The following is a 17245-nucleotide window of genomic DNA, read 5'->3' as shown; positions in this document are numbered from 1 at the left end:
GAAGGTGACCATTTTATAAAAAAACCCAGGGAGTTGTTACCTGCAAAGTCTCATAACACATTGTGTTAGAACTTCTTTCACTTGCGATATAGGACACTTTTAATGTGACACGTGTGTGGCGTCTTTCAGGAAGTCTGGGAGGGCTTTAGACGGCAAACTTTGCAAAGACATGGAAGGACCACAGGTGCAGGTCGGGGGAAGGATTAGTAAAGCCACAGAGATAAGAGACAAAGGTGTGTGCTACGAACTGAGTGGTTATTAGGAACAAGCCAGAAATCCAAGACCTCACGTGGAAGGTTTAACCCTAAATACTCAAGCTGCAAGTTTCAAAGTGAAATGATATTATAATGAAGTATTTCGAGTGAACGATCCATTAATACTACTTACTGTTCTTACTCTGAGGTGCATATTTGTAAGTAATAGGAGCTTGTGGACATTTACTTTATTACAGATTACATGTTACAGGAAACATCTTGGGACAGCCCTAGATGTCATGGGTGCCGACTAGAGCTGAACAGTATTTTTATCATTTCTGAGAGGTGATGTGTTCTTTCTGAATCCTTTCAAGTGGAATATTTTCAAGATCATTGCCCGTTTCTGAAAAGTATTGTCAACAGTATGTGAAGACCATCAATGAGTATGTTCTTTCCATTTGCTTTTTCAGATACTGATGATCTTCGGAATGAAGTCTCTGGAAAATTTTAGGTTCTCCATAGGAACTACAAATATTGAAGGAAAGAAAATTTTCAAAAGGAAATTGTTTTGAAAGTATGTTTACAACTAACTGATACTGTTGACAGTTTTTCTTTTTTCTTTTTTTATAATAAAACACTTTAAGAAGATTGTATTTATGGTAAAAGGAAACTGGACTAACAATGAGGCCAAAGACTTTTCCTGCCACGACTTATTCTGGAAACAGCCGCCAGCGACTGCAGGAGATCCGAGAGGGCTTAAAGCAGCCGTCCAAGTCTTCCGCTCAGGGCCTGCCGGTGGGACCAAACAGTGACGCTCCCCTGGCCGCCAAAGTCCTGGGGGGCAAGGATGCTGCCCGGCAGCAGCAGACGAGAGCCACCCCGAAGTTCGGACCTTACCAGAAAGCCCTGAGAGAAATCAGATACTCCCTGTTGCCTTTCGCTAATGAATCGGGCACTTCCGCAGCTGCAGAAGTAAACCGGCAGATGCTGCAGGAATTGGTGAACGCGGGATGCGACCAGGTGGGTGCACCCGAGGCTCCCGTGGGGGGCAGTTACAGTAAGCCAGCCGTCGGAGCACAGTGGAGGCAGCCAAAGGTCCTGCGGCTGCCCCTCCAAGGCCCCGACTTAGCTACTAAGAAAAGTGTTTCCAGGTCGAAATCCGAGGCCCTTCCGGTGTGCCATTGTATTGTTTTCCACCTTCTCTCCAGAAGGGTCTCTTGGCTGCTTTTCCTTTTCAGGCAGGATCCAGACACTTGTGAACTCTACTGCAATCCTACCACGTGCATTCTCTGTTCTGTCCGTGTAAAGGGGTGAAGGGCTTTCACACTTGCCCTTTCTTTGGGGTTTATTTGGGCTTATTCTGAACGGTCATGGGGAAGACACTGGCTTCCCTTGTTTTTGGTCTGTGCATTTTTTTACTTAGTGAAGGGGAAGGTTGATCTTCTTAAACTCGGTTTTCTTCTGCTGTGTGTACTGGTAGAGGAGATGTGGCTATGTTAGGGAAGTGAGCAGGCTTGAGATGTCATCAGACTGGTGGCAACACGTGTGGTCTGACTGTTCGGTTGCCTAAGAATAAGAGACACCTTAATAAGGAAGGAGGTGGTACCAATAGCATAGAAGCACACAACTGACAGCTATGCATTTATGATCCTGTCGTGATTGGTATAGCTACGTAAAACCCAGGTTGAGGGGCAGGACCATGTAAAATGGAACTAGTGTCCGGCCAGGTAAAAATGTCTTTAGTAAAATGGAACTGGTAAAAATGTAATTGCCTTCTAAAGGGACGTCTGAAGGCTAATGCTTTGTTACCATCTGTCATCTTAAAAGTCACAGTTGCATGAAAATGGAAATAAGCTAGGCATTTTTGCTGCCTTGGAAAATTAGTAAGATTTCATGCTCAAAGCATATCAAGATGGCTTGAGCACTTTTAGTTTCTTAGAAATAACCTAATTACCTACTCCTGGCCTCACCGTCACAGGAAAAGGCTAACAATGCCCTCTTATTTCCAAAAGCAATCGCAGCCTTCTGGTTGCAGGTGATTACCATAGAACTGAGCTAGAGAATTTACATTTTTCAGATGGTATGTTTGTGAAACTAATCGTGCTATTTTGCAGGGCACTTCCTTGACACTTTGGGATATACTGGGATTAACTTGTGTAAAGCAAGCATTGTTGAGTTGAAAGTTGCTTTTATAAAGCACAGGATCATGAATAATGTGGTGCCGAGTGTTTTAGCAGTGGAAGCTGACAGCAGAGGCATGACCTTTCTCATTGTGAAAATATGAAGTTAAACACGCTGCCAAGTGCTATCCCCTGACAAACAGAACTTGATGGTTTTGAAAGTAGGAAGGAGCAGTCCTGGGGAAATACCAGTAAGATCGCAGAGACTTCTGAAATCCAACAGCAAAGCCTAAAATCTTCTGTAAATCGCTTGCAAACAAAAGAGGTAATCAGAGCAGGGTGTTCTTTGCAGTTGTGTTTCAGCTGTGGTAAAAAGAAACAAGTGAAGCAAATAATCCAAAATACAGGTGGGATCTCATTATGGCAGAATCCATTAGTGATAATTACAGTGCAAGAAATAATGGAGCCGGTGCTGTATCCAAGACAGTAAAATACAAATACAGTAAAATTAAGGATCGTGACACCAGTGAAGTTCCCATCAACATTTAATTTATGTTAATTGCTGGCAGAAAGGACTCCATTTGCCGTATTTAATGCTCCTGAAATAATTCAATCACTTTAGTGTGTCGTGTTACTTTGTAAAGTAAAACAGTTCTGCCTTCACCCTCACAGTCCACTTTGGACCGTTTTTTGGTCTGTATACAGGATGCATTTTGCTTTTAGAGAATTCCGGTCAGAAAGTCCTGACGGGAACCCAAGTAGCATGTGTGGAAAGGATCAACAGTTGCTCTAGAGTTCGGTCTCCCATAGCTCAGATGATCAGATCCAGTGTAATAGGCACAGAGACTTCTAGCGTTGCAGCTTTCCTTTTTCCTTTGTCTCCTACTATATTGCCTTTTAATGTAGGTTCAGTTATGTTCTCTTGTATTTTGAGTTTAAGTGGCATTTTTAGTCCTAATATTAATCAGAATGGCAGTAAACTCCAGGTTTTCCCGAGGTCTTACACACTTTTTTTTTTAATTTTTTTTTTTTCAACGTTTATTTACTTCTTTTGGGACAGAGAGAGACAGAGCATGAACAGGGGAGGGGCAGAGAGAGAGGGAGACACAGAATCGGAAACAGGCTCCAGGCTCCGAGCCGTCAGCCCAGAGCCCGACGCGGGGCTCGAACTCACGGAGCGCGAGATCGTGACCTGGCTGAAGTCGGACGCTTAACCGACTGCGCCACCCAGGCGCCCCGGTCTTACACACTTTTATATGCACCGTTTTATCCATCGTATGTGCATGCGCACACATTTTTCCCCATTTTACTTGACCTGAGACCACCTGGAAATATTTGCCCGAATGTTTATAAGGGAGTGTTTTCTTTTAGGCTTTTCATAATAAAACAAAATTTACATAAGAGAAGTACATGATTCCTAAGTGTCGAGCTGGGTGAATTTCACCCAGTGAATTACACCCATGTAACTAGCATGTACTGGGTATACATTTTAAAAAATTATTTTTTTAATTTAAGTTATCTCTGCACCCAATGTGGGGCTCAAACTCACGATCCCAAGAGCAAGAGTCGCATGCCAGCCAGGCGCTCCTGGGTATGTTTTTAATTGAAACATCTTTAAATGGAAATTTCTAGAAAAAGACTATTTTCTGTGTAATGATATAGTGTATATGTCAAATGATAGTGTCTAAAATATTTCACACATACATTACTAAAGGCTTTTGAAAATTTCTATACAAAAAAAGGCCAATAGATTAATATTTCTTATGCAAGGAGCTGTTCTTTTTTTCTTTTTCTTTTTTTTTTTTTTTAGAGAGAGAACACGAGCAGGGGAGGGGGGAGCAAGAGAGAATCTCAAGCAGGCTTCACGCTCAGCACAGGATCCGGCGAGGAACTTGATCCCAGGACCCTGGGATTATGACCTGAGCTGAAATTAAGAGTGGACGCTCAATTGACTAAGCCACCCTGGCGCCCCTGTTCTTTAAATATAGATTTAAGGGGTGCCGGGGTGGCTCAGTTTGTTAAGCGTCGGCCTCTTGATTCTAGCTCAGGTGATGATCCCAGGGTCTTGGGACTGAGCCTCTCTCCCTCTCCCTCTGCCCCTCCCTTGCTTGCACAGAAATGCTCTCTTTCTCTCTCTCTCGAAACAAATCAATTTAGATTTAAGGAATTGTAAAGATAAGTTTTTTGGTTATGAGTGTCATGTTTTGTATCATTGGATACTTTTAATATTGGCATTGGTAATTAAATTTAGCATTTACTTTATCTTATAAAATTTAGTTTCAGTTTTTCTTGTACTCTTAATGGTTTCAAGTGATGATAGGTATTTTTTTAATATGAAATTTATTGTCAAATTGGTTTCCATACAACACCCAGTGCTCATCCCAACAGGTGCCCTCCTCAATGCCCATCACCCACTTTCCCCTCTCCCCCACCCCCCATCAACCCTCAGTTTGTTCTTAGTTTTTAAGAGTCTCTTATGTTTTGGCTCCCTCCCTCTCTAACCTTTTTTTTTTCCCCCTTCCCGTCCCCCATGGTCTTCTGTTAAGTTTCTCAGGATCCACGTAAGAGTGAAAACATATGGTATCTGTCTTTCTCTATATGACTTATTTCACTTAGCATCACACTCTCCAGTTCCATCCATGTTGCTACAAAAGGCCATATTTCATTATTTCTCATTGCCGTGTAGTATTCCGTTGTGTACATAAACCACAATTTCTTTATCCATTCATCAGTTGATGGACATTGAGGCTCTTTCCATGATTTGGCTATTGTTGAAAGTGCTGCTATAAACATTGGGGTACGGGTGCCCCTGTGCATCAGCACTCCTGTGTCCCTTGGGTAAATTCCTAGCAGTGCTATTGCTGGGTGGTAGAGTAGATCTATTTTTAATTTTTTGAGGAACCTCCACACTGTTTTCCAGAGCGGCTGCACCAGTTTGCATTCCCACCAGCAGTGCAAGAGGGTTCCCGTTTCTCCACATCCTCTCTAGCATCTATAGTCTCCTGATTTGTTCATTTTGGCCACTCTGACTGGTGTGAGGTGATAGCTGAGTGTGGATTTGATTTGTATGTCCCTGATGAGGAGCGACATTGAGCATCTTCTCATGTACCTGTTGGCCATCTGGATGTCTTCTTTAGAGAAGTGTCTATTCATGTTTTCTGCCCCTTTCTTCACTGGATTATTTGTTTTTCGGGTGTGGAGTTTGGTGAGCTCTTTACAGATTTTGGATACTAGCCCTTTGTCTGATATGTCATTTGCAAATATCTTTTCCCATCCCGTTGGTTGCCTTTTAGTTTTGTTGATTGTTTCCTTTGTGGTACAGAAGCTTTTTATCTTCATGAGGTCCCAATAGTTCATTTTTGTCAAGTGATGATATTACCAGGTTTTTCCCTCTTTCTCTCCCTGACAGATTTTAATGTAATTATTTATTTTTTAATATTTATTTATTTTGAGAGGGGGGAGGGACAGAGAGAGGGAAAGAGAGGGTCCCAAGCAGGCTCTGTGCTGTCAGCACAGAGGCTGACACAGGGCTTGTTCCCACGACCGTGAGATCGCGACCTGAGCCAAAACCAAGAGTCGGACACTTAACTGTGTGAGCCATCCAGGTGTCCCTCCTGACAAATTTTTAAAAACCACTAATTTGATGTTGCAGTGATGTGAATACGCGTGACACATCTGCTTCTCAGAAGCATGTGATTTGTGTGTTCTTACTGAATTGCGGCGGGTCAGCAGGTGGAAGCGTCTGACAGGGCAGGCTTGCCACACTCCAGGCTTCTCGGGGCGCACGGATGGACGGATGGCATGGGGGCTTCGCGGTGGCAAGGTTCCTGTTCAGTAGTAGCCTGCGCTCCGTAGAACAGCTAAGCATGGTATCACCTTGTGTCCTCCAGAGGAAGACTTCGATGAGAACTTTCTCTCAGAAGCGAGTACCAGGAGACATTTTTTGCTTCTCTGGAGCATTTAGCACGTGCACTTTCTCTGGGGACCGCCCCATATCCTGACCTTCAAGCACCTCCCTTGTCGATCCCCTGTGAGGGTTGCCAAGTCTGGCAGCTTCCAAGACTCTTTTAGGGCCCTGGCTTTTTATCGCTATATTCTTCTAGGCCTGAATTTCTGTGTTAGCATCAATTTCCTAATCCTGACTTAATCCAGTTTTTCCTCACTTTATTGTGAATGTTTAAGTGACTTAAATCTTTATTGGAATGAAGGTACGAAGAAATGTAAACAAACACATTGATTGATTACACCAAATGTGGCCTAAGAAAAAAGCCCACAGTCAGGCTGTATATTCAGAGGCAGGTTTCCTGAGAATGATGATCACAGCACCAAATAAATCTGAGGTGATCTGGTTAGTAGGAAAAGGGGGGGGAGTGAATTTCTTTGCATTCTCAAGCCAAAAAGTGTAGAAAAATCAGGCTTCTCAACCCATTCCACAAGTTCTTCTGGGACCCTGGTCCTTTTGCCACAAGAGTGGCGCTGCACAGGGGCGAGGCCTGGGGGGCCTGGGGGCCTCAGGGACAAAGGGCAGACACTGGTGTGGACCCCTACCTCCTGGCCAAGTACTGCTCCAAGCACTTGCACAGCTAACCTCGCTGAAACTACACAGCAAACATTCGAGATGCATTCCCATGGACCCCAGTACTGCCCAGGAAACTGTGGTACGTGATTGGAGGTCTCTCTTTTGCCCCCCTCCCCTCTGCCCCCAGCTCCTACTGACCTTGTATCTTCGGTAAGGGTTGTTAGACGTGCTTATGACACACACTGGAGAGGACAGACTTCAGTGTTCCCTTAGTGTGGTCATGCAGAGCTCTGGCTTTAACTTGCAGTGTGCGTGTTGCTGGCCATTTTCTGTGTTGGCTCCTGTGCGCCCGGTCCTGGTGGGCGTTTCTGCTCCGTGACTTGGCCCTTTCCTTTCCCTTGTGTCCTCTTGCTCTCTGGGGCTGGCGGCACTTGCTCAGCCCTTCCTGCCCCCAGGACCCCTCGCCCACCGGCCACAGGCCCCATCCGATCCTCTCCAGGGATGCCCCGCCCACTGTACGCACCGGCCCCGGATCCCTGGCCCCCGGATCCCTGGCCTGGCCGCCGCCGCCCGCACCTTCTGCTTCGCGTGTTCCGGGGGCTTTTCCAGCTTTTCTGTTGGCTGCTGACACCGGCTTCCACCTTCCCCTGCCTGGATCCGGGCACCTGGCGGTACGGTTCAGTTCAGAGCCCTCCTGCAGCGGCTTGAGTCTTCCTCCTGGGCTCCAGCTGGTCCTACTCGGACCTCCATAGTTACGCGGGGGCTCGATGCCTAGCGTTGTGCGGCCAGGTGGTCACGCTGTCGTTGCACTTGGCCTCTGGGGGCCGCGTCCGCCGGGCGTCCCGGTGCCCAGGGCCGTGCGCGCGGGGCGAGTTTGCGCACGCGCCGTGGGTGCAGCCGGGCCGCTTTGCGGAGGCGGTTCCCCCTGGGCCGGCCGCACAGAGCCCTCGCCGACTCGGGACTCGTCGGGGCTGGAAGAGGACAAACACCACCCGGCCTCGTGGCGTGTTTCGCTCGGACGGGAGGCGTCCTCCGGAAAGCGCCAGACGTCGACCTAGAGAAGTGTTAACCCCGAAGTGCTGTTCTTTATCCTGGTGACAAGCCCTGCCTCGAGATCATTTCTCTGTAATGCAGGGGTTTTGCTAATGAAAAAAGGAGTTTAGATAACATGCACATTTCCTCCTTGTCCCTTCCTCTGGGAAGGGAACCACTTTTCAGGGTTACCAACGCCCACCCGGTACTGCCCAGAAATGTCAATAAGAGGAGAAGGAAAAAAGAAACACTTAAGTTTAGGAATGCCAGTAATGTGACAGGAAATTGTATTACAATGGCTTTTGGGTGTAGCAGTTCCTTGCTTTCCCCCTCTTTTTTTTTTTTTTTTGCCTTTGCCTCTCAAATTAAATGTGGCCTTGCGAAAGATAAACTGTATATTTTATTAAAGTCGGCTATTTAAAATTCATTTGACAAGACGCAGGCACATCATACCCTTGTTTTATACCCTCCCCCCCACACACCACCCAGGCCTCCCCCTAGTTTTGAAAGTAGTATGTGTTCGTTGTGGAAGCTTGAAAACTACAGAAGAGTGTAAGAAGAAAAGAAAAATGGCTTGCAGTTCTGTCAGCTCAGATATGATCACTCTGAACATTTTGGTATAGAAGTGACCAAGTTTTTTTCCGACTAAAGGAATTTAAGGAAAGGAGGGACGTGCCAGGTCGGAAAAACAGTATTTGCAGGATGATCCCACTTCTTCCTTTACAAAAAGCATACGTGTATAACCTGTCTCTTCTCACCCTCCTTACCCATCGTCGCGGCCAGTCAGTTCCCTGCCAGACTGTGCCCTGCGTGTTCCCCCTCCCCCGCCCCGTCCCCCCACCTGCCAAGCCTCCGCCTTTGCCTGATGGTACCTCCCGGCCCCTCCTCATCTGTTCCCTGCACAGAACCCTCCCCGTAGTCATTCTGAAAAGGAAAAGATCCTGTCATTTCCTTCTCGAAACCTTTCCACTGCACTTGGGATGAATTCCTGAGCCGCAGGCAGGGCCGTGTCCCAGCCTCCGGTCACACCCCGTGTCCTGCAGTTGGTGCTGTGGCCCCGCGGGCTTCACTGCCTTCCCTCCCACTTCCCAGCACTGGCCCTGTCTGGCCTGAGAACTGCCTACTCCTTTTGAAGCCTTGCCTTGCTGTCACAGATTCAGAAAAGTAACTTCTGACCCCCCTAGTCTAAACCAGATCCCTCTGTTTTATTCTCTGTCATTCCAGCAATTTCCCTTCATAGCGTTTTTCACAATTTGTTCCTGAGCGTTTCGTTGCGTATGTTGTGTAATATCCGTTTGTCTCTTCAGCGTTAAGCCCCGTTAGGCAGTGGTTTTGTTCTGGTCTTCATTCTCCTGGACCTAAGACTGCAAACTCTCAAAAACATCTGCTGTTTGAACGGAGGGACGGATGATTCGTTATAAACGTTCCCATTTTCCACACCTGTATTGTATTCCACTGTCCAAATGGAAGTTTTATAGCTCATTGTAAATAAATGGTGTGCACGGGTAACCGAAGCACGTTAAACATTTTGGAAGCTGACCCGAGCAAAGACAACTCCGGTTGGCGGCCGCAACTCGGAAGTGGCTACGAGTGCTCCACCGACGGGTGCTCAGGGAGAGACTTTCGTGGGGGAAGACGCAGAAGCAGAGCAAGAAGAGTATTTGCGTGGCCACACTTCAGCGGTTACCTTGTTCGGGAAAGCCCGGCCGGCTCTGGATGGTCAGTTGTCCTCAGGTTCCGATTCCCTCTCCTGGCGGCATCACGGGCACGGGTTTGCTTTGCTCGCATCGATGGAGGCACAGGAGCCGCCTCGGTGTGATGGCTCCTCGTTCAGTTAACGCTGTGATGAACAGCCTTTTGCATAAACCTCCATAGATATCCCTGATTGACTCAGAAAACATTCTAGAAACGGAAGGATTCGGACAACTGGCAAATTCCGACGGTTTCTATTTTGTCAAGTTTCTTTTAAACATTTTTTAAACTGTCTTTCTGTTTCCAACCCTGCCAACAATGAGTTCTGCGACTCCTACAAAACGACACCTCTGTTTGTCAGGTTGGTGGTTTGTTCTGCATTCTTAACAGTGGCGGTAGGCGTGTGGTAATAGACAGTGGTGACAGTTTTGCAGACGTAAGTAGTGGAAAACTGCCATATTTTGAGGGGAGGCCCTTATTTAAGTGTCTGAGATCGGATCTATCGCCCTCTTTTTTTTTTCTTTTTTTTTTTTTTTTTTTTTTTTACCATTTACTTATTTTGGGGGGAGACCGAGACAGAGTGTGAGTGGGGGAGGGGCAGAGAGAGAGGGAGACACAGAATCCGAAGCAGGCCATCAGCAGAGAGCCCGACACGGGGCTCGAACCCACGAAGTGCGGGATCATGACCTGGGCCGAAGTTGGATGCTCAACCGACTGAGCCCCCTGGTGCCCTGGTCCATCTTCCTCTTAAAACAGGATGCAGAGTCTAGTACATCAAGACCAAAATACATCTCTTGAGGAACATCATGTCTCTCCTCCCGGTGCGTGGCCCACCTGCTAGCCGACTTGGGAACTTGTCGTCCTGGAGAGTAGTTGGCTGACAGGTCGGCGAGGCCTGCCCTCTGGGGAGAAGGACAGGCCATAACAAGCCCAGGGCAGCAACATCTGGACGTTCAGCTTGGTGTGTGCCTCACAGTGTGTTGTGTGCCGAGCGGAGCTCTCTGGCTGGGTTTTAGAAATGACGGGCTATGAATTTGCGCAAGGTGTTGGGTCTGGCTGCCCTCAGGGGCCCCGGTCCTGGCCTCCTCTTTGCACAACCTTTCCCCTTCATCCAAGCATGCGGTACAACTATTCGTGTTTTCCATATGTGCCATAATGTGAAGAATGTTGGGAGTCACAGATAAGTGTTTACCTAAAACCAGCAGTTTCCTACCGGGATGGTTATTTGCCGTTACAAATATGGCTGTGGCCGTTAGATGGCTCACGCCACCCTAGTAGGTGATCAGTGAGCATTTTGATATGTTCTGTTGCATAGCGCTTTCCCCCGGCAAGTGCCGGAGATATGGCAAGTGCTACAGAGGGTGTGGAATAATTCTACGGTCCTCCTTTTCCCTGCGCCCAGTGGGTTTCCAATTTGGGAACGTTGGAAAAGTACTGCTGCCCAAGCCCCAGCATTAGAGATTGGATTCATTTGGTGAGGAATGGGCCTCGGATATGAGCCCTTCCTGAGGGGCCCGGATGGTGACGAAGGCGCAGCCACTGCCTGCAACCTCAGCTCTGCGTCGAACTCGGTAGAGTGGGTCCTAGGAAGTGGCTCCGACATCCGAATCTGCTGTTTGCGTGCAGTCCGTTCAGGGCTCCCTAAACTGTCCCTGTCATTGCCAACCCGTTGTGAGATAACAAGGAAATTGAGGGTTTTTTTTCCCGTCCTTTAACTTTTCATGCAGTTATTATAAATTTCAAACTTAACGACAAAAAAACCACATTCATTATCATAGTCACTACCCAGCTGCTCCTTGTTTTGGTGTTAACATTCATTTACCACCAGGGTTTCGTAGTTCTCAAGTTTAACGCAGAATACGTTCATCATGCAAGTTTTATGGAAGTTCTACTCATCTTGGATTTTTAGAATTTTCTTTAGTAAGTATATTGGGAAGGGAGATGTTTTTCATAATTGTTTTTCAGATTTGTGATTTTGTATAATTGACTCATCTTTCCGCGCAACAATTTGAATTTTTGTAAGTGTACTTGATGTCTTTCCTGGAGATACGGGAAACCGTAGGAAGTTTCTCTTCCCTTGATGCCATTCTTTATGCCCTCCCCCTTACCCCGAGCGTCTAGCATAGCCATGGCTAAACGGTGAAGGCTCGGCAGAGATCTCCAGCTCTTAGAGCTGGACAGACTGGATTTCAGTTCAGATGGAGCTTGCTCGGAGTATGATTTGGGAGTCGAACTGAGCTGCTGGTGACAGATCCCTCGCTACAGAGCTTAATAGCCACAGGGGACATGATGAAGGCTGGAGGTTGGTCGGACACAGCCAGCCTGGTGGTTCTGCAGTGTCCTCAAGGACCCGAGCTCCTCCCCTCTTGGGTTCTGTTCTCCACAGTTCAAGCCTTCCAGCTCCGGTGCACCAGCTGGCACCGCTCCAGTCAGCGATGCTTGCAGGAGGCAGGAGCACAGCAGCAAAGATGCCCATCTGGCGCTGGCTCTTCCTTGAGGCGCGTTCCTCCACGCCTCACCTGCCAGAACTTAGTCACTTGTCCACAAGAGGTTAAAGCAGCCTTGGAAATGGGTACTTAGCTGGGCACACGGCTGCCCCTGATAGGACCGGGCTTCTGTTAGTAAGGAGGAAAGGATCTCGGTAAGTCAGGCGATGGGTTTGGCCAGGAGACCAGAACATAACCACGCGTCCCGCTGGCCGTCACCACAGGCTAACAACTTACTTGTCTGAGCCCATGGTTCTTCATCTCTACGCTTTGGGTAACCATCAGTCCCGCGGTAGGGGTTGTGCTGCAGACCAGAGAGAACGGCAAGCGCCCGGCCCGTGGTGGGCACACAAGGGAAGGGGGCTGAACCACAGTGCTGTGTGTCATCGGTCCGGGAAGTGCGTGAGGCGGCTGGAGAGCAGGGTTTCAGGGAGCTTCACGGGGACGGCGTCGCCCTCTCGCCAGCCTTAGCGGTGATCACGCAGAGGAGGTCTGCTCTGACCTGTGCAAGGCGTGTGTTCTTGTGGCTTTGACATCTATCCGGTCAGTCACGACATTAGAAGAATTACCTTGGGCAGAAATAAAGGTGGTTTCAAAACAAATGATTAACGGCACCGACATCTCTCCGGCCAACAAGTAAACATTCAATGTAAGTTTAAAGCAGTTTCGTTGGGTTTATGAAAGCTTTTACTGCGCAGAGGGCCGTTGTAAAGCTAGTGGCGTTTGGCATCTAGAAGGCCCAGGTGGGGCCCCATGAGTAGGGTGCACTGGAGCGGATCGGCTTCTGTGGCAGCCGTCAGTCTCCAGGGCCTTAGAGGAGGCTTCTGGAAAGTGCGTGTGCCCCTGTCACCTCCTCCTTCTCCCTGGACGCCACGTGGTTCATTCGACTGCTGCTCTGGGGTCCTCACTGTTCCTCCAGTGTTTTTGGCTGGAAGTGTTCACGTAAGAGGCCCCCTCCTGTGTCTGGCGATGTGTCCCGAAGTCCTGTGTGCTTGGTTCCAGTCTGCCATATTTGGTCTCCACCTTTTGGGCCAAGGTTCCTGAGATCTCCAGTAGAAAGAGGACTCAAGTCAGCAGAGATGCAGCCTGCTCTTCCTTCAGGATTTCACTGGTAGTTTCAGAACTCTTCCTCCTACAACATGAAACGTGTGCTCTGTCTCTCCTTTTTCCTCTCGCTTTCTCTCAAGAAGGTCTGGGAGGGTTCATCAAAAAAAGTTGAGACCCCTGTCGTTGACTTCTCTTTGACTATAATCTCTACTTCAGTCACCAATGAATACTTTCCCCAGTTCCTATTTTTTTCTCCTGTGTAGCTTTCACATCCTTGTCTTTTCAGTGCTAACACCCTGCTCTCCATCTAGATTCTTCTAATAGTCTCTTTGACCCAGTATCTCTTTCCTAAAAGGTGACAGTCAGCCACTCCCTTGGTATCCACTCCCGTCTTCTTCCCGCCGTCTGATCTCCACTTAACTTACCAGACTCCGTTATCTCTCTCGTTCCCACACAGCCCGCCTGCTCCAGCTGTGTTTGCCTCTTTACACAAGAGGCAACTACCACCAAGCTGTGTGACTCTCTCCCACACTGGCTTCACTCGCTGGCTTTGCACTCCCCGCCAGCCCAGCCGTGTCTACCCACTCCCGCCCCACTTCTGCCATGATTCATCGTTGTGGCCTTTTCCAGCACAAGCGGGGCTCTCCCTTTTCTGAATTCCCGTTTCTCTCAGCACCATCCAGGGAACCGTGGTCTACACGGTCGTAGGGACTGTCTAGCCCACAGGACTCTTTACACAGTTGAATTAACGGAGACCCAGAAAGATGATGTGGTCAGTTTAAGGCTATACAGCAGGTGAGGGGCAGACCCAAAGCTAGAAGTCTCTCAGTTTTACCCATGAAACTTGAAAGAGAAAGAGAGAAATAACTGTCACCCTGCCATTTATAAGAGGAAGACATTTTCCTATAGTAGAGTTGACCCATCAACCCACTGTCCAGGGATAATCACTGTTATTTGGCCATATTTTATTTATTTATTTATTTATTTATTTATTTATTTATTTTTTAACGTTTATTTATTTTTGAGACAGAGACAGGACATGAGCAGGGGAGGGGCAGAGAGAGAGACACACACAGAATCTGAAACAGACTCTAGGCTCTGAGCTGTCAGCACAGAGCCCGACACGGGGCTTTCAATTCACAGACAGAGAGATCATGACCTGAGCCGAAGTCAGATGCTTAACTGACTAAGCCACCCAGGCGCCCCTACCATATTATATTTCCTTTGTTGTTTTGGTTAACTCTTTATTTTGGAAGAAATTTAAAAGTACATTAATATTTTTCTCTGGACAACTTTTTAGAAAGTATGTTACTTAATTGAAGTATAGTATTTAGGATATTTAAAAAACATATAGTATCTAGGATATTTAAAAAACATAGCATCATTTCATTTATCACTCATATATGTTTTTATTATTTTTAAAAAATGTTTTTTTATTTATTTTGAGACAGAAGAGAGAGCACGGGTGAGTGGGGAAGGGGCAGAGAGAGAGGGACAGGGAGAATCCCAAGCAGGCTGTGCACTCAGTGTGGGGCTCGATCTCACGACCATGAGATCATGCCCTGAGCTGAAATCAAGAATCAGACACTCAACCGACTGAGCCACCAGGTACCCTATCACTCATGTATACTTAAATGTATCTCTAAAAGACAGAAAAAGATACAAAACACAACAGAATAAAAAACATAATCACAATACTGTTAACACATTCAACAAAATAAACATGTAGATTTAATTTTAACATAATTTTTATGACTACGTGGTTAGTATTTTAGAACTACTTTTTTTTTTTTAAGACGAAATTTATTGTCAGATTGGTTTCCAGACAGCACCCAGTGCTCATGCCAGCAGGTGCCCTCCTCAGTGCCCATCACCCACTAGAACTACTTGTCAATGAAAATAGTATATTTGAGCAACTACTATGTGAATATCGCTTAATCCTCTCATCAAGCCCATGCGGAAGGTTCTGTCACTGTCAACGTTTACAGAGGCGAGAACTAGTTCACAGGTTACCGTGCACACGGCAGATAACTCGTCTACTAAGTAGTGACACTAAGAAATCCAGATCTGGCTGTTCTTGTTTTGTGTCCTGAATTCTTTTCCCTTCACATTTATTTACAAAGCATTTCTTCATATCAATGAAAACATTAGTCTAAAACGTTTATATGCCGTCGTGGTGGACTGCCATCCACCAGAATTTAACAGTTCCCCTGTTTTTGGGCAATGAGATTATTTCAAGGTTTTCGTTATTATCAACAAAAATCCAACGTTAGATTTAAAAAAATTTTTTTTTCAACATTTATTTATTTTTGGGGCAGAGAGAGAGGGAGACACAGAATAGGAAACAGGCTCCAGGCTCCGAGCCATCAGCCCAGAGCCCGACGCGGGGCTCGAACTCCCGGACCGCGAGATCGTGACCTGGCTGAAGTCGGACGCTTAACCGACTGCGCCACCCAGGCGCCCCCAACGTTAGATTTTTAAAAGTGAAATCACTCCAGGAGTCTTGTTCTATAATTGTTTCATGCAAGTTAGTTTTGCCCAGAGGTTGAGTAACATTCAGTAGGAGTAAAAGGCAGAATCAGAAGTGAACCCAAATAACGTCTGCGGTCCTTTGAGCACATATTTATTGAGCACCTATAAGGTGTCATGCCCTGTGCTAAGCACTGAGGATTCAGAGAGGTCTGAGGCCTGAGATCCTTCCTCTCAATGCCTGGTTGCTTCTGGCTGGACTCTCTCATTTACCAGAGCGCTGAAGTAAAAAGAAGATCTGTCCACTGAGAATTCTATATGTAGCAGAACTGCCCTTCAGAAATGAAAGTGAAGACGTTTCTTTGGGGCGCCTGGGTGGCTCAGTCGGTTAAGCGTCTGGCTTCGGCTCAAGTCATGATCTCATGGCACGGTTCGTGAGTTCGAGCCCCGCGTCAGGCTCTGTGCTGACAGCTAGGAGCCTGGAGCCTGCTTTAGATTCTGTGTCTCCCTCTCTCTCTCTGCCCCGCCCCTACTTGTGCACTCTCTCCCTCTCTCAAAACATTACCATTAAAACTTTTTTAAAAAATAAAAAAAGAAAGTGAAGACGTTTCCAGAGAAACAAAAATCTGAGAAAATTTGTAACCATTTGCACTAAAAGAAATACAGGATATACAGGGAGGAGTGAAGAGCACTTGGAATACTAAATATCAACAAGTATGAAAGACTAATTTATTCCTTTCTTTCTCTTAATTTCTTTAAAAGACATCAGTATTTAAAGCAAAAACTATACTGTATCAGTGGGTTTATCATACATATAGTTATAACATAGTACATATGGACAAGGGATTGAGTGGAATTGTATTATTTTTTTTAACTTTTTTTTTAATGTTTATTTATTTTTGAGACAGAGGGAGCCAGAGCTCCAGTGGGGCAGGGACAGAGAGAGGGAGACACAGAATCTGAAGCAGGCTCCAGGCTCTGAGCTGTCAGCACAGAGCCCGACATGGGGCTCGAACTCACGGACCGCGAGATCGTGACCTGAGCCGAAGTCGGCCGCTTAACGGACTGAGCCACACAGGCGTTCCCAGAATTGTATTATTTATTGCAAGGTTTCTGTGTTTCGTCTGACATAATTACAAATTAGCATCTAAGTAGATTGTGATAAATTAAAAATGCACATTGCGGTTTGTAGATTGCTCTAAGAGCACTTCAAAGAGCTAAAGCTAGAGAGCCAATTAGGGAATAAAATGGAATACTAAGAAAATTTTGATTACCATGAAGGGAGGCAGGGAGGGAGGAACAAAGGAACAAGCCACAGATGAGATAAATAGGAATGACAGGCTTACATAAAGCCATGTTAATAATTACATTTGCTCAAAGGGGTTAAGCACTCCGATCAAAAGTTAGAGGTTGTCCTACTGTATTAAAAAGCAACTATATCCTGTCTGTAAGACACACTTCTCTCTCTCTTTCTTTTTCTTTCTTTCTTTCTTTCTTTCTTTCTTTCTTTCTTTCTTTCTTTCTCTTTCTTTCTTCTTTCTTTCTTTCTCTCTCTTTCTTTCTTTCTTTCTTGCTTTCTTTGTCTTTCTCTTTCTCTTCTTTCTTTCTTTCTCTCTTCTTTCTTTCTTTCTTTCTTTCTTTTCTTTTCTTTTCTTTTCTTTTCTTTTCTTTTCTTTTCTTTTCTTT

The 17245-nt window shown here is 46.3% G+C and overlaps 1 protein-coding gene across 3 annotated transcripts in view; it reads left to right on the top strand.

The window, feature by feature from the left end:
- The first annotated feature begins 664 nt into the window (after nt 1-664).
- Nucleotides 665-17245, top strand: part of LATS2 (large tumor suppressor kinase 2) — a 65112-nt gene continuing 48531 nt past the window's right edge. For 2 of the 3 annotated variants that reach the window (XM_040448001.1, XM_040447999.1), the window contains exon 1: nt 665-1214. In XM_040448001.1, coding sequence (XP_040303935.1) covers nt 876-1214 — 339 coding nt within the window. In that variant the 5' untranslated portion in view covers nt 665-875. The remainder of the gene's footprint in view (nt 1215-17245) is intronic. The other variant, XM_040448002.1, reaches the window with a different exon arrangement.

Source organism: Herpailurus yagouaroundi, unplaced genomic scaffold (genome assembly GCF_014898765.1).
Source record: "Herpailurus yagouaroundi ecotype Mexico unplaced genomic scaffold, PumYag 197, whole genome shotgun sequence".
Lineage (NCBI taxonomy): Eukaryota > Metazoa > Chordata > Mammalia > Carnivora > Felidae > Herpailurus > Herpailurus yagouaroundi.
This window is presented reverse-complemented; position numbering and strand designations above follow the sequence as displayed.